This window comes from Oncorhynchus kisutch, linkage group LG3 (genome assembly GCF_002021735.2).
Source record: "Oncorhynchus kisutch isolate 150728-3 linkage group LG3, Okis_V2, whole genome shotgun sequence".
NCBI lineage: Eukaryota > Metazoa > Chordata > Actinopteri > Salmoniformes > Salmonidae > Oncorhynchus > Oncorhynchus kisutch.
The window spans coordinates 11,438,245-11,463,564 of record NC_034176.2 but is presented as its reverse complement, the minus strand read 5'-3'; the positions used below and the strand labels follow the sequence as shown (position 1 = coordinate 11,463,564).

At 42.1% G+C, this 25,320-nt stretch overlaps 1 protein-coding gene across 1 annotated transcript; it reads left to right on the top strand.

The window, feature by feature from the left end:
• Positions 1–1,777: 1,777 nt before the first annotated feature.
• pggt1b (protein geranylgeranyltransferase type I, beta subunit) lies at positions 1,778–24,930 on the top strand. Its single transcript, XM_020467509.2, has 9 exons — positions 1,778–1,953; positions 4,801–4,919; positions 14,512–14,579; positions 14,986–15,137; positions 15,604–15,736; positions 16,829–16,874; positions 19,729–19,913; positions 20,649–20,757; positions 23,055–24,930. Exons 1-9 carry the CDS (start codon positions 1,826–1,828, stop codon positions 23,201–23,203), a joined length of 1,089 nt encoding a protein of 362 aa, XP_020323098.1. The 5' UTR covers positions 1,778–1,825; the 3' UTR covers positions 23,204–24,930.
• Positions 24,931–25,320: the final 390 nt, after the last annotated feature.

The following is a 25,320-nucleotide window of genomic DNA, read 5'->3' as shown; positions in this document are numbered from 1 at the left end:
CATAGACTGTCTCTCTACTACCAAGTGGTACCAGACTGCCAAATCCGGAACAAAAATGCTTCTCAACAGTTTTTACCCCCAAGCCATAAGACTCCTGAACAGATAATCAAATAGCTACCCGGACTATTTGCATTGTGTGCTTCCCCCCAAACCCTCTTTTACGCTGCTGCTACTCTCTGTTTATCAAATATGCATAGTCACTTTAACTATACATTCATGTACATACTACCTCAATTGGCCCGACCAACCAGTGTCCCCGCACATTGGCTAACCGGGATATCTGCATTGTGTCCCGCCACCTGCCAACCCCTCTTTTACGCTACTGCTACTCTCTGTTTATCATATATGCATAGTCACTTTAACCATATCTACATGTACATACTACCTCAATTAGCCTGACTAACCGGTGCCTGTATATAGCCTCGCTACTGTATATAGCCTCTCTACTGTATATAGCCTCTCTACTGTATATAGCCTCTCTACTGTATATAGCCTCTCTACTGTATATAGCCTCTCTACTGTATATAGCCTCGCTACTGTATATAGCCTCTCTACTGTATATAGCCTCGCTACTGTTATTTTCCACTGTCTTTTTGCTGTTGTTTTTATTTCTTTACTTACCTATTGTTCACCTAATACCTTTTTTGCACTGTTGGTTAGAATCTGTATGTAAGCATTTCACTGTAAGGTCTACTACACCTGTTGTATTTAGTGCAGGTGACAAATAAACTTAGATTTGATTTGATTTGTGGAAAAGTAGATTGTTGTATGGATTGTTGCAATTGTGGTGGGAACCATGAAGCTACATCTTTGAAATGCCCGAAGAAGGCGAAAGAGAATGAGGGTGCCAGAGGCACGGCTGTCTAGAGCATTTCATATCAAATTCAATTTTATTTGTCACATACACGTGTTTAGCAGATGTTATTGCAGGTGTAGCAAAATGCTTGTGTTTCTAGCTCCAGCAGTGCAGTAATATCCAACAAGTAATATCTAACAATACACACAATCTAAAGTAATGAAATTTACTTAAGAATATATCAATATTTGGATGAGCAATGTCAGAGCAGCATAGACTAAGGTACAGTAGAATAGGACAAAATACAGTATATGCATATGAGATGACTAATGCAAAATATGTAAACATTATTAAAGTGACTAGTGTTCCAATTATTAAAGTGGCCAGTGATTTCAAGTCTATGTATAGGGCAGCAGCCACTAATGTGCTAGTGATGGCTATTTAACAGTCTGATGGCCTTGAGATAGAAGCTGTCAATGTAGAGGCTGTCAAAAGGGTTGAGGGAACGAATTGTCTCGAGTCTGCAGCCTGCAGAGTTTGCCTCTTATCAGCAGGATCCAGATACTGTATGTTACATATTAATTTTTAAGTAGGTGGACTTTGTGGGTTTTTGGCAATGGTGATTAATAGCGGTGCCGGAGTAGAGAAGAAGTCCAGTAAGATTGCTGTCATTTTGTCTGCGGCAATGAGCTATAACAAGAATGCGATCTGCGCTAGAACGGTTCCTGGGATTGAAAGATCTTTCAGTGGTGGAATTATATGGAGTGCCACCCTCTCATTCCCCACAGCCTGAGAAGGGAGATATGGAATTTTGTTTATTAAGAAGTGGGACTTATTTTTTATTTGTTACGTTTCAGTTTGTGTGGAATAACGTCCCAACTCCCCATTTTTGCCTGTACGGTTTCCTTTTTTTCGCCCCATGCCAGTTGGTGGCGGTAATGCACCATAAACGTTGGATGCCAACCGCCGTTAACCGCAACAAAGAAGGTTGCAAAGCCTGTTTACGCGGAAGTTGTTTCACACTCAAAGATGGCGGAAGAAGAGAACCCGCTTGCCGAATTTGAACAAATTGACTTTTTAAAAGATCGACATGTACGATTCTTTCAAAGATGTCTTCAAGTTTTACCAGAGAGATATTCATCATTAGAAACAAGCAGGTACATATGTTGGCATGAATAATTATCTCTTATTTTCATTTGACAACGTCTTCGCTAGCCAGAATGCTAATGAGTGACAGACGAGCCTGCCAGTGCCGCTGTCATCAGGCCAAAAGTGTTTTTTGTTAATTAACGTTAGCTAGCTATAGCATTTTCAGACAACATACTCAATATAAAAATTGCAACTAAACATTGGTGCTTTTTGCAATGCAACCAACTGAATTAGCTTGCTACCGTTAGGTACCTAACGTTAGGTTCGTTTTATGAACATCCTATTATCTCGAGATAGATTTTAGCCTGACTGGCTAACTAACTATCACATAGTTGGCCAACTTTAGATTTGATTCAGGTATGGTCACCACTATCCGTGATCCTTGGGACATCCCTGGTTTAAACCCTAACCTCTACCCTAGCCGAGGAACGCTCAACTCCGTTCTCTTATAGACGGATATAAATACATAGGTTTTTAATAAACGTAAATCATATACGACCGACTGTTTCCTTGTTGAGATAACATTATATTCAATTTTGGAGCAACAGCAATGAGCAAACAGTAGGTTGTATTTGATTAACGTATAATGACTCAAGACGGAGCCAGATATAAAAATAGTCTAACCAGAAGGAAAAAACCATCCTCCTACTACTGCTGGCCGTTGCAGATTCTGCCATTACAATCCCAAAGTTGCAGGCTACACCAGGGTCGGCAACCTTTTCCATTTGGAGTGTTAATTTATCATACAATTTCTACGGATCTGCTGCCAGTTACGATTTTCATATGCACCTTTTCATGGTTAATACAAATCTAAAAGTAATTTATATTTCCATTGCCTATAATGTAAAAGTAGCCTATAAAGCCAACAAATAAAAACATTGCAGCCTGCAGGTAGAAAATATCCTAATAAAAATAAATCACATTGGCTACACATGGCCTGTCTTCAAGGAACTTCAAACATTCTATCAACTTGGTCCAACCTGAAGCTTGCTCTAACAAACTTGCAACATTGTATAAAATATCCTGGACCCTCAGAGTTTCCTGCGTCCTGAGCTCCGGACAAACATGGCTGTAGGCTATTTGTGCAAGGGTTGAGAAGTCATCAGGTAGGCCTATTTTATCAAGTTTCCACCAGATCAGAAAATTACCTTTTTTCCCTCTTTCAAATGGAGTTGTTATCAAAAGGGAGATAACTGGAAAGGTTTTTCAAATGGGCTACATTGAGGAACTATTCTCATTCTCAATGGATGCAAAAACAGACTTTGTTTACTTGCTGTTTGAGTAGAAAAAAAAACTGCCCCACAGATCATTAGTGGCAGTGAGTTAAGACTGTCAGATCCCCAAATGGGCACATTTATAGGCCTACATTTGCATGCAGGCCAGGTAGCCTAGGCCTAGTTCTATATGTAATCAGGTGCATGTACTTACTCACGAATGACAGGAGCGCTCCAAACCAAACACAATAAATTGACAAAACTTAAATGGAATGAAATTAACCAAAACTTGTTTCTCACAAGTGTAGCCTAGGTTGTGTGCTCTGCAAACAAAGTGTCCACTCTGACAATGAGAACAGTAAAAGACTGTAATAATAATATTTTGAATGTATTAACAGAAATTAGGGTAACCAAACAAACAAGAAATGATGAGAATTAACGGTAAACGTACTGGTGATGCTGGTGTGCCCTCACTGCGGCCTCCACAATGGGTTATTCCACTGAGACGAGCATCAATCAAGATGTGCCACAACAATTGTCATTTTTTTTGCAACTGCTCTACAAAAAAAGTTATTGCTCGATCAACAGCCTATTGACCAGACAGTTGACCAGTCGACTAAATGGGGTCAGCCCTAAATTCTACACTTTTTAATGAAATATGTTAATATTGTATCTGAGTGAGAATGTGGGGCCCCCTGGAGGTCAGGGACCCTGGGCACGTGCCCTGTGTGCCAGGTCGGTATTCGGCCATGATTACTACAAGTTTAGATAGCTGGATAGACTTAATACCTATATAAAAATGTTAGCTGACATGGCTAATTGAGTGACTGTCAGTGACTGACAAAAACTGTTGATACACAACCACATTATGAAATTGCACCTGGCGTATTTTACTGTTCTTACACTCAATAGTAAGTTGTTTTTCTTTGGTTCGGGGCCCCCTAAGTGACCACTTATGTCACTTATGCCTGAAACCGTCCCTGGGGTTAAGGTTTAAGGTAGGGATGTCCAAAGGAATCTAGATAGCACAGTCCCGATCGTGACTCTGTTGTTGGTAGAAAATCCTGCGACCAGTTATTAAAACTCTGCCTCAATATGAGAACTGAATTGAGCATTCCACAGCTACCCTAACCTTTTACCCTTACCTTAACCATTGTAAACGTCAACTTCAATGGGGTAGGGACGTCCCAGTGATCCATGTTAGCACTGACCATTCAGATATAGCTTGCTAGTTGGTGGCCATAGCTGCCATAGCTTGGTGGCTGTAGCTGGAGTTCTGCTATCATGCCAACTCCCTGTCACTCATTCTGTCATTGTCATGCCAACAACACAAACAGGTCTGGACTGGGACCAGGCTTAGTTGGTCATTTAAAAGCATAGATACATAATACAGCACACATTATTTGTTGATTAGTGGTTTTCAAAAACAAACTAGCTATCGAAGTGTTGCACTTGGATTGTTTGGAGTCCTCTAGCTATCCAACTAACACATGGTGTTGGCTATCCAGCTGTCATCATGTAAAGTAACCACTCATATGATTTAGTTTTCAGTTCTTACCTCAAATATGCTGTGGCTAATTCTAATAGTATAATATTACCTGGTGAATAAATGTTTGTTTACCTTTGTCCCTCCCTGTCTAGGTTGACCATTGTGTTCTTTGCGCTCTCTGGTCTTGATGTCCTGGATTCTCTTAATGTAATAGACAAGCCCAGCTTGATTGAATGGGTCTATTCACTACAAGTCATTCCTACAGAAGACCGTAAGTGCTGCGATGTAGATTATATTGTTTTTGGGCATTCATGTTTCAACGGCCTTCAGGAGGCTTCCAAGCACACACACACACACACACACACACACACGTAATTCACTTAATTTTGGTGGAACAGAAGAAGGGAGAAATTAACAGTCAGCTAAAACCAACAGAGTTTTTTTTTTTTATCCCTTGGTAAACTGTTGGCTACTAAAAAGCAACCATTTAGCCTAGTCTTCTCTGGTTTAGGGGTTATTTGCTCTCTACTCTTAGATTATGTGCATAATACACTGTGCCAAGTACAGTCGATCAGTGTGAATTCTAGGGTCATTTAGCTTTAACAGTGGACAGTATATTAAAGGTTTAGGTCATCCATATATCACACGTGTAAATCATACAGCACAACAATGCTACACATTACTCCCTGGATTTTGTGTTAAATGCTCTACAACAAAGCTTTCTTAGTGTCCATTAAGCTTTCTCTACCCGTAACCTTGTTCTGAACACCTCCAAAACAAAGGTCATGTGGTTTGGTAAGAAAAATACCCCTCCTCCCACAGGTGTTATTACTACATCTGAGGGTTTAGAGTTTGAGGTAGTCACCTCATACAAGTACTTGGGAGTATGGCTAGATGGTGCACTGTCCTTCTCTCAGCACATATCAAAGCTGTAGGCTAAAGTTAAATCTAGACTTGGTTTCCTCTATCGTAACTCTATCGTAAAGCCAAACTAACCCTGATTCAGATGACCATCCTACCCATGCTAGATTCCAGAGACATCATTTATAGATCGTCAGGGAAGGGTGCTCTCGAGCGGCTAGATGTTCTTTACCATTCGGCCATCAGATTTTCCACCAATACTCCTTATAGGACACATCACTGCACTCTATACTCCTCTGAACTGGTCATCTCTGTGAACCTGACGCAAGACCCACTGGTTAATGCTTCTTTATAAAACCCCCTCTTAGGCCTCACTCCCCCCAATCTGGGATATCTTCTGCAGCCCTCATCCTCCACATAAACACCCTTCACATTCTGTTAAAGGTCCCCAAAGCGCGCACATCCCTGGGTCGCTCCTCTTTTCAGTTTGCTGCAGCTAGCGACTGGAACGAGCTGCAACAAACACTCAAACTGGACAGTTTTATCTCAATCTCTTCATTCAAAGACTTAATCATGGTGACTGTTACTGACAGTTGTGACTGCTTTGTGTGATGTATTGTTGTCTCTACCTTCTTGACCTTTGTGCTGTTGACTTTGCCCAATAATGTTTGTACCATGTTTTTGTGCTGCTAGTGCTACCATGTTGTGTTGCTACCATGCTGTTTTGCTGTCTCAGGTCTCTCTTTATGTAGTGTTGTTTCTCTCTTGTTGTGATGTGTGTTTTGTCCTATATTTATATATTTTTTATTTATTTTTAATCCCAGCCTCCGTCCCCGCAGGAGGCCTTTTGCCTTTTGGTAGGCCGTCATTGTAAATAAGAATTTGTTCTTAACTGACTTGCCTAGTTAAATGAAATAAAAATGTGTCAGACATTGATACAGGTTGTAGAAGTGCTCATATGTACTAGAGTTTGCGAGGCATGTATTTGGCCAGCAGCCATACTTTTTCACTTGCCCCACCCAACATCCTGTAGTCCTCTGGATGATGGGCCAACTCTGACCATCTGCTCAGTGCTCACTTTTTAAATTATTCAGGCGCTGAACGCAAATCAAATCTTATTGGTCACATACACATATTTAGCAGATGTTATTGCGGGTGTAGCGAGATGCTTGTGTTTCTAGCTCCAACACTGCAGTAGTATCTAACAATTCACAACAATACACACACACACGTCTAAAAGTAAAAGAATGTAATTAATTAATAAATATTACAACAAGGAATGTCGGAGGGGCATTGACTAAAATAGAGTAGAATAGAATACAGTATATACATTTTTTTATTTTTTTTTATTTCACCTTTATTTAACCAGGTAGGCTAGTTGAGAACAAGTTCTCATTTGCAACTGCGACCTGGCCAAGATAAAGCATAGCAGTGTGAGCAGACAACAAAGAGTTACACATGGAGTAAACAATTAACAAGTCAATAACACAGTAGAAACCAAAGGGGGAGTCTATATACAATGTGTGCAAAAGGCATGAGGAGGTAGGCAAATAATTACAATTTTGCAGATTAACACTGGAGTGATGAATGATCAGATGGTCATGTACAGGTAGAGATATTGGTGTGCAAAAGAGCAGAAAAGTAAATAAATACAGTATGGGGATGAGGTAGGTGAGAAAGGGTGGGCTATTTACCAATAGACTATGTACAGCTGCAGCGATCGGTTAGCCGCTCAGATAGCTGATGTTTGAAGTTGGTGAGGGAGATAAAAGTCTCCAACTTCAGCGATTTTTGCAATTCGTTCCAGTCACAGGCAGCAGAGTACTGGAACGAAAGGCGGCCAAATGAGGTGTTGGCTTTAGGGATGATCAGTGAGATACACCTGCTGGAGCGCGTGCTACGGATGGGTGTTGCCATCGTGACCAGTGAGCTGAGATAAGGCGGAGCTTTACCTAGCATGGACTTGAAGATGACCTGGAGCCAGTGGGTCTGGCGACGAATATGTAGCGAGGGCCAGCCGACTAGAGCATACAAGTCGCAGTGGTGGGTGGTATAAGGTGCTTTAGTGACGAAACGGATGGCACTGTGATAGACTGCATCCAGTTTGCTGAGTAGAGTGTTGGAAGCCATTTTGTAGATGACATCGCCAAAGTCGAGGATCGGTAGGATAGTCAGTTTTACTAGGGTAAGCTTGGCGGCGTGAGTGAAGGAGGCTTTGTTGCGGAATAGAAAGCCGACTCTTGATTTGATTTTCGATTGGAGATGTTTGATATGAGTCTGGAAGGAGAGTTTGCAGTCTAGCCAGACACCTAGGTACTTATAGACGTCCACATATTCTAGGTCAGAACCATCCAGGGTGGTGATGCTAGTCGGGCATGCGGGTGCAGGCAGCGACCGGTTGAAAAGCATGCATTTGGTTTTACTAGCGTTTAAGAGCAGTTGGAGGCCACGGAAGGAGTGTTGTATGGCATTGAAGCTTGTTTGGAGGTTAGATAGCACAGTGTCCAAAGACGGGCCGAAGGTATATAGAATGGTGTCGTCTGCGTAGAGGTGGATCAGGGAATCGCCCGCAGCAAGAGCAACATCATTGATATACACAGAGAAAAGAGTCGGCCCGAGAATTGAACCCTGTGGCACCCCCATAGAGACTGCCAGAGGACCAGACAGCATGCCCTCCGATTTGACGCACTGAACTCTGTCTGCAAAGTAATTGGTGAACCAGGCAAGGCAGTCATCCGAAAAACCGAGGCTCCTGAGTCTGCCGATAAGAATATGGTGATTGACAGAGTCGAAAGCCTTGGCAAGGTCGATGAAGACGGCTGCACAGTACTGTCTTTTATCGATGGCGGTTATGATATCGTTGAGTACCTTGAGTGTGGCTGAGGTGCACCCATGACCGGCTCGGAAACCAGATTGCACAGCGGAGAAGGTGCGGTGGGATTCGAGATGGTCAGTGACCTGTTTGTTGACTTGGCTTTCGAAGACCTTAGATAGGCAGGGCAGGATGGATATAGGTCTGTAACAGTTTGGGTCCAGGGTGTCTCCCCCTTTGAAGAGGGGGATGACTGCGGCAGCTTTCCAATCCTTGGGGATCTCAGACGATATGAAAGAGAGGTTGAACAGGCTGGTAATAGGGGTTGCGACAATGGTGGCAGATAGTTTCAGAAATAGAGGGTCCAGATTGTCAAGCCCAGCTGATTTGTACGGGTCCAGGTTTTGCAGCTCTTTCAGAACATCTGCTATCTGGATTTGGTTAAAGGAGAACCTGGAGAGGCTTGGGCGAGGAGCTGCGGGGGGGGCGGAGCTGTTGGCCGAGGTTGAAGTAGCCAGGCGGAAGGCATGGCCAGCCGTTGAGAAATGCTTATTGAAGTTTTCGATAATCATAGATTTATCAGTGGTGACCGTGTTACCTAGCCTCAGTGCAGTGGGCAGCTGGGAGGAGGTGCTCTTGTTCTCCATGGACTTCACGGTGTCCCAGAACTTTTTGGAGTTGGAGCTACAGGATGCAAACTTCTGCCTGAAGAAGCTGGCCTTAGCTTTCCTGACTGACTGCGTGTATTGGTTCCGGACTTCCCTGAACAGTTGCATATCACGGGGACTATTCGATGCTATTGCAGTCCGCCAGAGGATGTTTTTGTGCTGGTCGAGGGCAGTCAGGTCTGGGGTGAACCAAGGGCTGTATCTGTTCTTAGTTCTGCATTTTTTGAACGGAGCATGCTTATCTAAAATGGTGAGGAAGTTACTTTTAAAGAATGACCAGGCATCCTCAACTGACGGGATGAGGTCGATGTCCATCCAGGATACCCGGGCCAGGTCGATTAGAAAGGCCTGCTCACAGAAGTGTTTTAGGGAGCGTTTGACAGTGATGAGGGGTGGTCGTTTGACTGCGGCTCCGTAGCGGATACAGGCAATGAGGCAGTGATCGCTGAGATCCTGGTTGAAGACAGCGGAGGTGTATTTGGAGGGCCAGTTGGTCAGGATGACGTCTATGAGGGTGCCCTTGTTTACAGAGTTAGGGTTGTACCTGGTGGGTTCCTTGATGATTTGTGTGAGATTAAGGGCATCTAGCTTAGATTCTAGGACTGCCGGGGTGTTAAGCATATCCCAGTTTAGGTCACCTAACAGAACAAACTCTGAAGCTAGATGGGGGGCGATCAATTCACAAATGGTGTCCAGGGCACAGCTGGGAGCTGAGGGGGGTCGGTAGCAGGCGGCAACCGTGAGAGACTTATTTCTGGAGAGAGTAATTTTCAAAATTAGTAGTTCGAACTGTTTGGGTATGGACCTGGAAAGTATGACATTACTTTGCAGGCTATCTCTGCAGTAAACTGCAACTCCGCCCCCTTTGGCAGTTCTATCTTGACGGAAGATGTTATAGTTAGGTATGGAAATCTCTGAATTTTTGGTGGCCTTCCTGAGCCAGGATTCAGACACAGCAAGGACATCAGGGTTAGCAGAGTGTGCTAAAGCAGTGAGTAAAACAAACTTAGGGAGGAGGCTTCTGATGTTGACATGCATGAAACCAAGGCTTTTTTGATCATATGAGATGAGTAAAGCAGTATGTAAACATTTATTAAAGTGACTAGTGTTCCATTATTAAGAACTGATTTGTCCATTGGACACAAAAAGATACAAACATATGTTACCTGTCTGGCCTGCTAATATTCAGAGAATGACATCTCTCCTTTATAAAGCTGACCTTATAGCTACCCACTAGATGGCAGCATTGCACCTAGTTGAGTTGCCCTGCAGCAACAGACAATGACTTGTGTTTATGGAGTGTTATAAAATAGTATCAGAGTAGGAGTGCTGATCTAGGATCGCTTTATGAATATGGGATCTGATTTTAGAACCGTACACACAGAAAACCTATTTATGCATTGATTTCCTTAAATGTAATTTATTATTATTATTATTAAAGGTTTTTATTTTTTTAGGTGGTAGATCAGCTTTAATATTGCAGATACAGTGGGTCAAAAAAAGTATTGTCAGACACCAATTGTGCAAGTTCTCCCACTTAAAAAGATGAGATGCCTGTAATTTTCATCATAGGTACACTTCAACTATGACAGACAAAATTAGGGAAAAAAATCCAGAAAATCACATTAGGATTTTTAATGAAATTATTTGCAAATTATGGTGGAAAATAAGTATGTGGAAAATAAGTATTTGGTCAATAACAAAAGTTTCTCAATACTTTGTTATATACCCTTTGTTGGCAATGACAGAGGTCAAACATTTTCTGTAAGTCTTCACACACTGTTTGTGGTATTTTGGCCCATTCCTCCATGCAGATCTCCTCTAGAGCAGTGATGTTTTGGGGCTGTTGCTGGGCAACACAGGTCATTCACTAGGTCCCCCCGTGTGGTTCTGGGATTTTTGCTCACCGTTCTTGTGATCATTTTGACCCCACGGGGTGAGATCTTGCGTGGAGCCCTAGATCGAGGGAGATTATCAGTGGTCTTGTATGTCTTCCATTTCCTAATAATTGCTCCCACAGTTGATTTCTTCAAACCAAGCTGCTTACCTATTGCAGATTCAGTCTTCCCAGCCTGGTGCAGGTCTACAATGTTGTTTCTGGTGTCCTTTGACAGCTCTTTGGTCTTGGCCATAGTGGAGTTTGGAGTGTGACTTTTTGAGGTTGTGGACAGGTGTCTTTTTATACGGATAACAAGTTCAAACAGGTGCCATTAATACAGGTAACGAGTGGAGGACAGAGGAGCCTCTTAAAGAAGAAGTTACAGGTCTGTGAGAGCCAGAAATCTTGCTTGTTTGTAGGTGACCAAATAATTATTTTCCACCATAATTTGCAAATAAATTCATTAAAGATCCTACAATGTGATTTTCTGGATTTTCTTTTCTCATTTTGTCTGTCATAGTTGAAGTGTACCTATGATGAAAATTACAGGCCTCTCTCATCTTTTTAAGTGGGAGAACTTGCACAATTGGTGGCTGACTAAATACTTTTTTTGCCCCACTGTAGATGGTGGCTTCCATAAATGCAATTGTCTGCACCATTTCCAATCCCCTCCCCCCCATATATTTTTGTGTGTGTACACACACAGTACCAGTCAAATGTCGACACACCTACTCATTTCAGGTTTGTCTTTGTTTTTATTATTTTCTACATTGTAGAATAATAGTGAAGACATCAAAACTATGAAATAACACATCGAAGCATGTAGTAACCAAAAAAGTGACAAATCTAAATATATTTTATATTTGCCTTGATGACATCTTTGTACACTCTTGGCATTCTCTCAACCTGCTTCATGAGGAATGCTTTTCCAACGTTTTTGAAGGAGTTCCCACATATGCTGAGCACTTGTTGGCTGCTTTTCCTTCACTTTACGTTCCAACTCATCCCAAACTATCTCAATTGAGTTGAGGTCGGGTGATTGTGGAGACCAGGTCATCTGATGCAGCATTCCATCACTCTCCTTCTTGATCAAATAGTCCTTACACAGACTGGAGGTGTGTTGGGTCATTGTCCTGTTGAAAACAAATTATAGTCCCACTGGAATTCTAAATAAATCACTGACAGTGTCACCAGCAAAGCACCACCACACCTCCTCCATGCTTCACGGTGGGAACCACATATGCGGAGATCATCCGTTCACCTACTCTGGCTCTCACAAAGACACGACAGTTGGAACCAAAAATCTCAAATTTGAGCTCATCAGACCAAAGGACATATTTCCACCGGTCTAATGTACATTGCTCGTGTTTCTTGGCCCAAGCAAGTCTCTTCTTATTATTGGTGTCTTTTAGTAGTGGTTTCTTTGCAGCAATTTGATCATGAAGGCCTGATTCACACAGTCCCCTCTGAACAGTTAATGTTGAGATGTCTGTTATTTGAACTCTGTGAAGCATTTATTTTGGCTGCAATCTGAGGTGCAGTTTATTCTAATGAACTTATTCTCTGCAGAAGAGGTAATTCTGGGTCTTCCTTTCCTGTGGCGGTCCTCATGAGCTACTTTCATCCCTTGATGGTTTTTGCGACTGCTCTTGAAGAAACTTTCACTGTTCTTGAAATGTTCCGTATTGACTGACCGTCATGTTTTAAAGTAATGATGGACTGTCGTTTCTCTTTGCTTATTTAAGCTGTTCTTGCCATAATATGGACTTGATCTAGTAGGGCCCAAGTAGGGCTATCTTCTGTATATCACCCCTACCTTGTCACAACACAACTGATTGGCTCAATAAGAAGGAAATACATTCCACAAATGAACTTTTAACAAGGAACACCTGTTAATTGAAATGTATTCAAGGTGACTACTCATGAAGCTGGTTGAGAGACTGCCAAGAGTGTGCAAAGCTGTCATCAAGGCAAAGGGTGGCTCCTTTAAAGAATATAACATATTGTGATTTGTTTAACACTTTTTTTGGTTACTACATGATTCCATATGTGTTATTTCATAGTTTTGATGTCTTCACTATTATTCTACAATGTAGAAGATTGTAAAGAAATGGAACCCCTGGAATGAGAAGGTGTGTCCAAACTGTGGACTGCTACTGTATATTTGTCTTTATTATTTTCCCCTAACTCTACCACCCCTCCCCTAATTGAAGTAAATTAATGAACAACCACTTAGGCTTCTACTTCCAGCTTATACATACAATATACATTTTACTGAGACAGTATTTTTTAAATCTTTTGTTTGTTTTTGAGGTTCCATCCTTCAGCCAAACCCCTCCCATCTATCTCTGAATATTTGCCATATATTTTTCAACTGTGATGTTTCGCAAAGGTTCTGAACATTTCTATTCTCATAGTTTCAACAGATACACATTTTTGCTAAAAGTGTTATTATATTATTGATCAATATGATTTTTTAAATCACCCAGCAGTGCTATTTGCAGAGTTATCTCCAGGTAAATGTTGCAATTCTTCAGCCATTTCTGAACCTGCATCCAAAAACAAGCTGCATATGGACAGTACCAAAACAAATGATCTAATGATTCTGTCTCTTTGCAGCGAAACCTGCAGATCTGGGATGGTTGTATCCCCCCATATATATAACATTCTATTGGTTGCAAGAATTTTGTATAATAATTTTTAATTGGAAAAACTCAAGTTTTGAATCGAGCATCATTTTGTTTATCAGTTAAAACAAATGTGCCATGGAATCGGTACATCAAATCTTTTCCCAGCTATTTTACCGTCTATATGGTCCTTAAATGAAACTGGTATACTTTTTTATATATCCCAATTTGCTTTAACCAATTTGGTCTTTAATGCAGAGCTGACAGACATGTTCCTCACTTTCTCCCCCTTCCACTTGCCTCCATTTTTGTGGTAATGCTGCAATTAGTTGGTTGTAATTTTGAGTAGAGCAGACATTTCCATATATTTTTTGTTAGCTGCATGTATGACAACTTCACCAGTCCTATTTATGATATAATTTACATAGATTATACCATTTAAAATATAAATAAATACGAATATTGTTTTTTTTATTATCAATTAGTATATTTGAGTTTAACCATACTATTTGTTCTCCTTTTTGGTGGATTAAACTGAAATTGCAACCAACTTTCTATGGCTTTTTTAAAAAATAACGATATTCTGGAGATTTCATTTTAAAATAACTGAAAGTGATAGGTTGTAATCTGAATAAAGGGAAAAAGCTCATCTTGAACATGGGGTGAGACTTTTTTACTAATCTGCTAGAGTAACCAGTTCGGATTAAAGTATACGCCTTTAGTGAGAATTCTAATGCTTTAATATTGAATCATTTCTGCCCTCCAAATTCATATTCATTATATAAATAGGCCTGTTTAATTTTGTCTGGCTTGTCGTATCGTATAAAATAATATTTTTTTGCTCATATAATTTCAAAAGCAAGATGCTAGGTGTAAGCAGGGCCATAGTTAAACTGCAGTATGATTAAGGAGTTAATCGGGGTGATATTTCCATTTTTATGTCGTCTGGCATTACCATTGTTTCTCATACAACAAAATCCAATTCAAATATTTTGTGTGCCCCCCCCCCCCCCCAGAATCCAATTTAGGACGTTGTGGGTTTCGAGGGTCATCACACATTGGAGTTCCATACAGCACCTCCAAGGTATTGATCTTGAAACACATCCTTGTTCAACGTATTGATTAAGTGGTTGCCATTAAAGGGATAGTTTGAAATGTTTTGCAATATAGTCCTTGATCTACTTCCCTAGAGTCAGATGAACTTGTGGATACCATTTATGTGTACAGTATGAAGGAAGTTAGAGGTAGTTTCATGAGCCAATTCTAACTAGTGTTAGTGCAATGACTGGAAGTCTTCGGGATCAGCTAGCATGCTTCCCTTTAAATGTCTTTGGGGTGCCTGTGTGAATACAGCCAATCTGGTATTTTGCCCAATGATTGACATTAGTGCTGATCTGATTGTTTCAAAAACAAAACAAAAATTCTGAATTGGGCTGTCTGTGTAACACAGCCAATATAAGCTAGCTGATTCAATCAATTTGCCTCCCCAGGGCCCAGGAGTATCCCACCCGTATGACAGTGGCCATGTGGCCATGACGTACACTGGCCTGGCTTGCCTGGTCCTACTGGGGGACGACCTGAGTCGTGTCAATAAGGAGGCCTGTCTGATGGGCCTGAAAGCCCTGCAGCTGGAGGATGGAAGGTAAACACCCAGTCACTCTCCTCTGTCTTTACCATATCTACTAACAATGAGTTAGTGTTTTTCTTTTTCTTTCTTCCTGGTAGTGCCTTGAGCAAGTCACTTAACATACACAATTGCTCCAGGGGCATAGTGCCTGATCCAATGCTTCCAACCCAATGAGGGGTGGGTGTTAGGTTGTGAGCATAATGACACATTTCTGTTTCTTGTCCAAGAACACATTTCTGTTGTTCTTGGACAAGTATTCTTCTGAGTTTTTGGTACTTTATAGGTCTTTGTGCTTTATGTGAAAGGAGACCCTGTTTAACCATGTCAATGGGGGTGACCACTGTGTCAGACAGATCACGCGTCTTGTTTGAAAGTATTGTTCTGAGAGGATTTAACCAGTAAAACACTTTGACACATCACACCTCATCCTTACTAGTAGAAAAAAAAGCAATTTAACATCTGCCGCGATGTCTGATTCCAGTTTCTATGCGGTCCCAGAGGGAAGTGAAAATGACATGAGGTTTGTGTACTGCGCAGCATGCATCTGCTACATGCTCGATGACTGGTCAGGCATGGACATCAAGAAGGCCATCGACTACATCAGGGGAAGTATGGTAAGTCAGCTGTTTCACTTAGTCTCTGTCATCAAGCGTCCTGCGGCCCTGAGCCTTGTCAGTATTCTCTAGAAGGGTTCAATCCTCAACCGCTGACCTCTTCCTACTAAATGTACTCTCAAATTCTCTAATCTACTTGCTAGATTGTAAAACTGTGTTTTAAACCGACATTGGTTTAACACAGTGTTTATTTCTCGTATCATAGACATGTCAGAGAGGTAGGTCTAGGTCAAACAGCTCATCTTGAAGGTGCATTGGAATCAAAGGGCCCTCACCTGTTAACAGCCTGACTTTAACAACCCTCTCTACAGTCCACGACTTCAGAGAGAAACAGTTCACACAGAATTCACCCCAAAACAAAATGTCTGAGGGTTTTGTTACCATCCTGTCTTCATTCTCCCCTCTGCAATTCACAGGGGGCTGGCCAGACGGGGGTTAGGAGAGCAGGCATACTGGATCCTGCTGGGTGTAATGATAATGATGTTCTCCCCTGTGACCTCCCCTGTGATTCCCCCCCTTCGTTCCTATGTAATCCAACAGAAGATGATATAATCCAGTCCACAGGGCAGGCAGCGGTATTCTTGTTTAGGTGGTTGTAGTGAATAACACTGAGCTGTGGTGTGTGTGTGTGTGTTGTTTGGACCATGCTGTTGGCTGGTTTTTAAGAGGACTCTGGGGTTATTCTCAGATGCCTATAAATAGACGATATGATCCCACGGGAGGAAAGGCCTTTACCGCACTCTAATCCTCTTTGGTTGGATTTTATCTCCTGGGGCATGGAGCTCCAGTAAACCTCACTACCTTCAAAATTGTTACTTCCTCATTGTTATTGTCCCCGAAGCTGGTCTGTCTCATCAAGTGTGTGTATGAAGTGTGGTGTCGTACGGTATGCAAGCAGCACTGTTGACATGGATTGCTCCAACGTGGTTAATTGAGCAGCTTGTTTCCTGATCTCTCTTTACATCATAGATCACATCTGTCACACCACACTTGATCTGAAAGTTATTACATGGTTTCAGTGATGGCTATCCATCCCTCACATGGTCTTTGGTGCTATGTTTGTCTAATAGAATGTTGTTTCTGCTTCCTTAGTCGTATGACAATGGCATTGGCCAGGGGGCTGGATTGGAATCGCATGGTGAGTATGACATGCAGCACTTGAGATTGATGGATATTATGGTTCTAGAAAGGGATTAGCCATTAGTCCAAAACCATATTAGAACAAATGTCCTTTTTAAAAACATTTTTTTACCGCTTTGCTACTATTAAGTATGTGGTACATTTTCACAACTCTTAGTATAAAACTCCAAAACTGGTCACACAACTTGTAACACAGCCAGTCTTTCATTCACACAACCATTGATTCAAAATGTTAGTTGATTGTGAAATGTAATGAGAACATTGGTTTAATCACCAAAATACATATATATACATATATACAAAAGTATGTGAACAACCCTTTCAATTTGTGGATTTGGCTATTTCGGCCACACCCGTTGCTGACAGGTGTATTACATCGAGCACACAGCCATGCAATCTCCATAGACAAACATTGGCAGTCGAATGGCCTTACTGAAGAGATCAGACTTTCAACATGGCACCATCATAGGATGCCACCTTTCCAACAATTCAGGTGGTCAAATTTCTGTCCTGCTACAGCTGCCCTGGTCAACTGTGAGTGCTGTTATTGTGAACTGGAAACGTCTAGGAGCAACAACGGCTCAGCCACAAAGTGGTAGGCCACACAAGCTTTGTGGCAACAGTGGGGAAGGCACTTTCCTGTTTCAGCATGACAATGCCCCTGTGCACAAAGTGAAATCCATACTGAAATGGTTTGTCGAAATCGGTGTTGAAGAACTTGACTAGCCTGCACAGAGCCCTGTCTCAATACCATCAAACACCTTTGGGAAGAATTAGAACGCTGTCTGCGAGCCAGGCCTAATCGCCCAACATCAGTGCCAGACCTCACTAATGCTCTTGTGACTGAATGGAAGGAAGTGTTTCAACATCTAATGGAAAGCCTTCCCAGAAGAGTGGAGGCTGTTATAGCAGCAAAGGCGGGACCAGCTTCGTATTAATGGCCGTGATTTTGGAATGAGATGTTCGACGAGCATACTTTTGATCATGTAGTGTATCTTTTCGATGTAGTCGTTTTAACTACTCGTTAATCCGGTAGCAAACAATTTAAGATACGTGTTTCAAATCGCCCTTAGAAGTGCTGAAGTTAGACTGCTGTGCCACTCGGGAAGCCTAAGGCACTGCCTCGTAGTGTTGTGTCATAACCGGCCGTGACCAGGAGTCCCATAGAGCACAATTGGCCCAGCATCGTCTGAGTTAGGGGAGGGTTTGGCTGGGGGGGATTTTCTTGGCTCATCGCGCTCTTGCGACTCCTTGTGACGGTGCGGCTGTCTTCCGGGTTAAACAAACTGGTGTTAAAAAGCGTGGCTTGGCAAGTCATTTTTCGGGGGACGCATGACTCAACCTTCGCCTCACCCGAGCCCGTTGGGGAGTTGCAGCGATGACACAAGATCGTAATCCCGAAATTGGGGAGAAAAAGCGGGTAAAAATTAACAAAAAAGTGCTAAAATGAATATGCTACAGTACTATAAATTACAGTAGATTACAGTTTTCACATGAGGCAATACACTTACATTATTGACTGAAAATATAGGGTCATGAATCATGGATGGGCCCGAAACCATGCCTGAACCTCACCTCTGCTGGCTGGAACCTGACATTGCCCCACACGATGACGTCCTACCACACCATCTTCTGAGATAGCTGAGCTCATGGAGATGTTTCCCCCACGTTGTCCAGGCACTTGGACGGTCGCCCATTGGTCGATGAGGTTCCGACCCACGAAGCCGTTATTTGGCCAGGTTGAATCCCGCTTCATCAACAAAGATATACTTGTGATTCATGATTCACAGCAGCATTAAGCACCATCACCCTCTAAAATTATATTTTGGTTAGTTAATTTTACAGTATAGTTCCAGAATGATATTGTTAAGTACCATGTGCATTAATAGTAACAGTAATACAGTATACAGTGCTGTACCTGAACATACTCGGCCCACAGTTGTTTCACCCGGTTGTTGTTTCTCTCAAAAGGCACCAGGTAAATGTCTTTCTTAGATACCTGGTACTTCTTCATAAGGCGTTGCGATTGTTGGTAGGCTGATGGATGCCACATTGGCAAAGGTGTCATCGTTCTCCTCAAAGACGTGTTTTATTTCAGACAGACGTATGTCATTTCTGGCCCTCACCATTTCCACCACTGCCCACTCCTGCTGGTTGGTCAGCACATGGCCACGCCATTGTGAAAGGCAGTTCCTTAATATGAAAGGTATTTCTATATGAAACACTGATTAGGTTTGATGAAAAAATGACTGTGTGATTTTGTGTGTTGTACTTAGTCAATTGAAAATCTGCTTAGAAAGTTTTTTTGGGGGGGACACATTTTTTTTTTTAATGATATGTTTGGAGTTTTGTACTGAGAGTTTTGACAATAATACCAAAACGAATTCCTGACAATGAAACCCTACTATTCCAGGGAAACCCTCAGGCTAAGCTACTGCTTGGAGAGATTTGCGTAATGAAACCATGGCACGTTACACAAAACATTTCTACCAGTTCAACTCAAGTAATAAAAAAATTAAAAAAAGTGGAAATTATAGCATTTTATTCAACCCTGGATGCAAACTGTACAATTTTTAGGGGGGAAATGGCTTAATTATTCGTATTATCTCAAATAGGTAGGTACACACATTCCTCTTAACTATCTGCAGAGTGCAAGGTCCTCCCTCATTGTTAATGGCCTCCACACAGAGCTGTTCCCCGGGCTTCTGCATCTCCCCCCACAATTACAGCTCTGCAGTTGGGAAGTGATAAGAAGGTTCTGATGCTGATGTTGTGACAGTTGAAACGGGTGATGGATAGTGGCGCTGTGCCGGTGGCTTATAAACCCTGTCATTAAGCATTCTGTCTGCCAGGTGGGTCCACGTTCTGTGCCGTCGCAGCCCTGAGTCTGATGGGCAAATTAGAGGAGATGTTCAGCCAGCGCGAGCTGAACAGGATACGCCGTTGGTGCATGATGAGACAGCAGAACGGCTTCCAAGGCCGCCCCAACAAGCCCGTTGACACGTGCTACTCCTTCTGGGTGGGCGCCACACTGGAGGTAACAGGAACTATGCTGGAACCTCCACAGACATACCAGCGTACCATTACAGTCCATTACGTTGCTCTATTATCGAAGCGTCCAGTCCATTAATAAAATATGTTGGTAGTATGCTGTGATGTACATGTAGCAGCCCATACTCCCCTTTTGTTAAAAACCTTTTTGGAGTGATGCAGTTCAATGTGCGCCAGTGCTGTTACGGATGGTCCGCCCCCCAATAACGGTGTTGTTCATAATGTCATAAATAACAAGAAAGGTGCATGCCATGCATCCAATGGGACTGGGTGGCATTAGCATACGGTCTGGGAGCTGTCACTAAAGTGTCAGTAATCGAGACAGTGATGGCGTGTTTAGCCAACTGTCACTGTGCAATGTTTATGGAACAGGAGACGGTCAGGAATAGACCTGAGTCTTGAGAAATGGGCTCTGGATACATACAGTGAGTGTACAAAACATTGAGTTGCACCCCTCCCCCCACCCTCAGAACAGACTCAATTTGTCGGCGCATTGATTCTACAAGGTGTCAAGCGTTCCATGGGGATGCTGGTCCATATGGACTCCAATGCTTCCCACAGTGGTCAAGTTGGCTGAATGTCCTTTGGGTGGTTGACAATTCTTGATACACACAGGAAACTGTTTAGCGTGATAAACCCAGCAGAACTGCAGTCCTTCACACATTTTGTTGTGTCTACACTTGACCCTTATAATCCTAAATCTAACCTATCCCATTCTCAGCTCCTAGACGTCTTTCAGTATACTAATTTCGAGAAGAACCGGAACTACATCTTGTCCACTCAGGACCGTTTGGTGGGCGGCTTCGCTAAGTGGCCAGACAGTCACCCAGGTAAGGTTACAGGTGTGGAGAGGGTGGGAGGGAGTGTTGGCCTTGTTAGTGGAAACCTCTCCGTAAGCCAACACGCAGGTGTGGAGAGGGTGGGAGGGAGTGTTGGCCTTGTTAGTGGAAACCTCTCCGTAAGCCAACACGCAGGTGGCTGGGATGTCTAATTGATGAGGTGATTGTCCAGAACGAGCCCTCAGGACACAGCAGAGGAACAGGCCTCACAAAACAGGAACTGTTTGCTTCTCAGGCCATGGAGAAGGAGAATGTAGAGAACAATAAGACAAAACTGTTACGCAAAATGATTGTGAGTGCATACAGTGTAGTCTAATAGTTAAAATAATTTTGTCCCACCAGTGTGTATGTAGTATTTCATAGTTTGTATGTGGATTGTCTTTAAAGTCCCAAATGCAGTTAAAAGATATTGTACACAGAAGCACTAAAAATAAATTATTTGTCATCATTGAAGTACACATGAATTATTTTAAAAACATTTCCACAGGACCTTGAGTCATAATTAATGTTGAAATGGCTCTTTTAATTGATTTGGATGTCTGCTTCCAAGCTGTTGTCTTTTCATTATAATTCAATAATGGTATATTTTACAATGCCTGGAAGGCTTTTAGTAGGGTCCCATGGGAGATGGATCATGGTGCATTATTTATGCTCCCTTTAAAGGGCCAGTCCAACAACAATGCATCCATTGACTGTTGTAGTTGTTGTTATTAGTATCATGTACTTGGTTGTATGTACTGTTCTTCTCTCAGGTAATGTGTACCAACCTATTCATAGGTTCCTAAGAAAAGAGAAATCTTGATAAATGTAGGATTACTATTTAAAATCACATTAGAAGTTCAATAGAGTAGAAGACTTTGTCAAAAGACAAAGTATGGAAAAGTGTTGATGTTTGACTCCTGACATATATTAAACAAAAATATAAACGCAACATGCAACAATTTCATTGATTTTACTGAGTTACAGTTCGTATGAGTAAATCAGTCAATTGAAATAAAGTAATTAGGCCCTAATCTATGGATTTCACATGACTGGAAATACAGATATGCATCTGTTGGTCACACAATGGGCATCTGGATCTCGTCACAGTATTTTGGTACATTTAAATTGCCATCTATAAAATGCGTGTGTTTTGTCTGTGGCTTATGCCTGTCCATGCCATAACCCCACCGCCAACATGGGGAAATCTGTTCACAACGTTGACATCAGCAAATCACTCGCCCACACAATGCCATACACGTAGTCTGCAGTTGTGAGGCCGGTTGGACGTATTGCCAAATTCTCTAAAACGATGTTGGAGGCGGCTTATGGTGTAGAAATTTAACATTAAATTCTCTGGCAACAGCTCTGGTGGACATTCCTGCTGTCAGTATCCCAACTTGAGAATTCTGAGGCATTGTGTTGTGTGACGAAACTGCACATTTTAGAGTGGCCATTTATTGTCCCCAGCACAAGGTGCAGCTGTTTAATCAGCTTATTGATATGCCACACCTGTCAGGTGGATGGATTATATTGGCAAAGGAGAAATGTTAATTAACGAATGTAAACAAATTTCTGCACAAAATGCTGCGTACATTTTTTTGGTCAGTGTAATTGGGAACAGACAGCCAGATGTATTGGCAACCTGCGAATTATCATGTCAAGATCTGTTTTATTTATAAGCGTGTAGTCAGTCCATCGTGACGGGTTGATGTATGCCGTTTTAACCTGTTTTGGTAGCATGTTATATGATCTCTATTATTTACTTCATGGTATTTTACGTAGGGCAAATGTAAGGTTGTTAAAGGTGCTGTGTGGAACTGGCTTTCTATGTGATTTAAAAGCCCATGGCCACGTTCCAGGCTGACTACATTGCAGACACCTGCCATATGTCACAATGCCTGGATAGGTGTTTAACATATCTTGCTAACCACATAATTTGGGCTCCCGAATGGCGCAGATTGTCTAAGGCACTGCAGACACCCTTGTTCGAATCCAGGCTGTATCACAACTGGCTGTGATTGGGGGTCCCATAGGGCTGCGCACAATTGGCCCAGCGTCGTCTGGGTTTGGCCGGTGTAGGCTGTCATTGTAAATAAGAATTTGTTATTAACTGACTTGCCTAGTTAAATACATGTTTTAAAAATCATATGATATAGCAATCTGATGTCCAACTGTGCAGTCGGTGATGTGGAATGACATGAAATGGACCTGGAACGCGACCAAAGCCACAGTGCCTTTTAAAGTGGCAGGTGCTGAGGCGTGTCACTTGGCTGACCTACTTTCCTCCTCTCTCCCGTCTGTTCCAGACCCACTGCACGCCTACTTCGGGATCTGTGGCCTGTCTCTGATAGGAGAGGCCAACCTGCGGCGAGTTCACCCCGCCCTAAACGTGAGCCAGAGGGCCTTTGAGTATCTGCAGCATCTGCACCGGACGTGGAGAGGCACCTGCACCTGACGGCCAAACCCCTGTGCCCTGCCCCAGCCTCCAAGCACTACCACAGTCCCTAAGCCATGCACAGCCCCCCCCCCCCCCAATTTACCTTAGCAATAGAAACGATAGTGGGTACACAAAGGACACAGTCCCACTGAAATGGTTGGGAGAGGTGAATAAATAAATGATCGGGTCCATCAATTATTGAGAGCAAACTGGCGGAGTAGACGCTCAGGCCGGGAGAGAGCTCATTCTGCTTAGTGTCACATGAGCCAGATTCAGTGTTAGCTGTTTTTGCTTGATGTGTTGACTTCCCTTCCTCTGAGACATGTTCTTTAAAAGACTGAACTTCTAGCTGCTAGATCAGGGATGGGCAACTGGGGGTGTGCACCCTTGTTTGTAAGCCCACGGATCAATTTCCGAAAATATTATTTTTAAGTAAAAAACGGTGGAACTCAGTTGGGGTTTTAACTTAATGTTGAGGGTTAGAATAGTAGAATACACAAGGTCAAATTTCTACATTTGGTTGTGCATCAGAAGTTTCTCCTCTTATGTCAGTCACTGAATTAGCCCATGCCAGCTAACATTTGTAAGATTGGTAAATTAGCTGGCTAGACTATCTAACCTGGCAAATTACAGACCGTGGGACCCCTGTTGATTTTCTTAGTCGTTCTCAATCCGATATCATATTCGAAACTGCAAATATTTCTCTCTACTCTATGGCAAATGAGTAGAATTGCAAGAAATGTGTTAGAAAATTGTTAAGTCTTATCTCCGCCCCATGGCAAAATGTGTAGAATTTAGTAAAATGTAACTCTAAAACAAATGATCTCCGCTGTCAATACGGGGGCCTCTAAGATGTTTTGCTTGAAACAACATTTCACTTAGGGCCCCCAAATGGTTAGGGCCAGCTATGACTACATGTTGAGGTATGGAAGTATGTATGCAGAACTGCGAGCCACTGCAGCCCTTCATGATGAGTTCAGATTATTTGTGGAACCCCCCCCCCCCCCCTTCATCAAAGTTGCCCATCCCTGAGCTTGATTCACTAGGTTTGTATTCTCAAAAGATCTCAGAACAGAATTCATTTTACTGACTTTTTGCCTCTGTGTGTTCTTTGGTCAAAATGTTCTTGTCGAAAACCAACATGGTCGCTACACCAATCAAGCCTCTTGTATTTATCCAGGATCAGTGTGTTTTTAGCATCTGTATTTTGTTAACCTGTGTAGGTGGCTCCAGATATATTAACCGGTGTAGGTGGCTCCAGACATATTTTCGGGTTATGGCAGTGTGCTGTGCTCCTCAAGGCTGCCAAGTTCCTCAGACTTAATTCCCTTCTCTGAAATGTGCCTCACACAGCAGACTCTGGGCTCTCTAACCTGGGAGGGTCCTTAATAACTGTATGGACTTGCCTGTCACTGCAGATGAGTGTTATTGAGTCAAAATACACATGAATGTTTGCCTCGACATGAACAACTATATAGAAATAAGTGAAATTGAATTTATTTTTTCTATACTTTATAGAAATATTGAGTGTAGATAATATATAAATATCAATGTCATCTCTATCATGCAAGTGCTCAAAATCTAATCGTTGCTATTTCAGTGAGATAGGAGGATTTGATATGCAATGTTGATATGTGAAATAAATAATAGCATATTGTCTTTATCATGTCAAATCAACTAAACATGTGCTAAAACTGGCTTGGCAGTGCATATTTATGTGAAATGAATAAAAATGCCTAACTTTTCTTTGGTTCAGTGTGAGTTAGTAGCCTGTTAATGTTTCTGTGAAAATGACCAGTTAAATGTCATTATTGTCAGAGTTATGTCTAAAATCTAATTGAGGATATTGACCTTTTTCTGCTATAAAATGTATACAGCTTCCGACCTTTCATGTGACATCACATAAATCATATCACTAGCCCTAGGAGTACTTTACTTAGGTTACATAATAGCATCTGTTTTTCCCCGTGAAATCTAGTAGTTAAAGATAAATGACAGTTTTCTTTCCTATCCTTTGCTCATTCCAGTGGCATGCAGGGTCCATAATGTGGCCTTATTGTGCACGGTTACTTCCAGAATGGACCACACTGTTTGCTGGTGGCATTGGGTGTATGACATGGGCCTTCAAAGACCCA

Excerpts from the sequence above, each read along its gene's own strand:
- pggt1b (XM_020467509.2), top strand. The coding sequence starts at position 1,826 with ATGGCGGAAGAAGAGAACCCGCTTGCCGAATTTGAACAAATTGACTTT. Across the intron at positions 15,138-15,603 it reads CTGCAGCTGGAGGATGGAAG|TTTCTATGCGGTCCCAGAGG; the intron begins GTAAACACCCAG and ends GTCTGATTCCAG. Across the intron at positions 15,737-16,828 it reads ACTACATCAGGGGAAGTATG|TCGTATGACAATGGCATTGG; the intron begins GTAAGTCAGCTG and ends CTGCTTCCTTAG.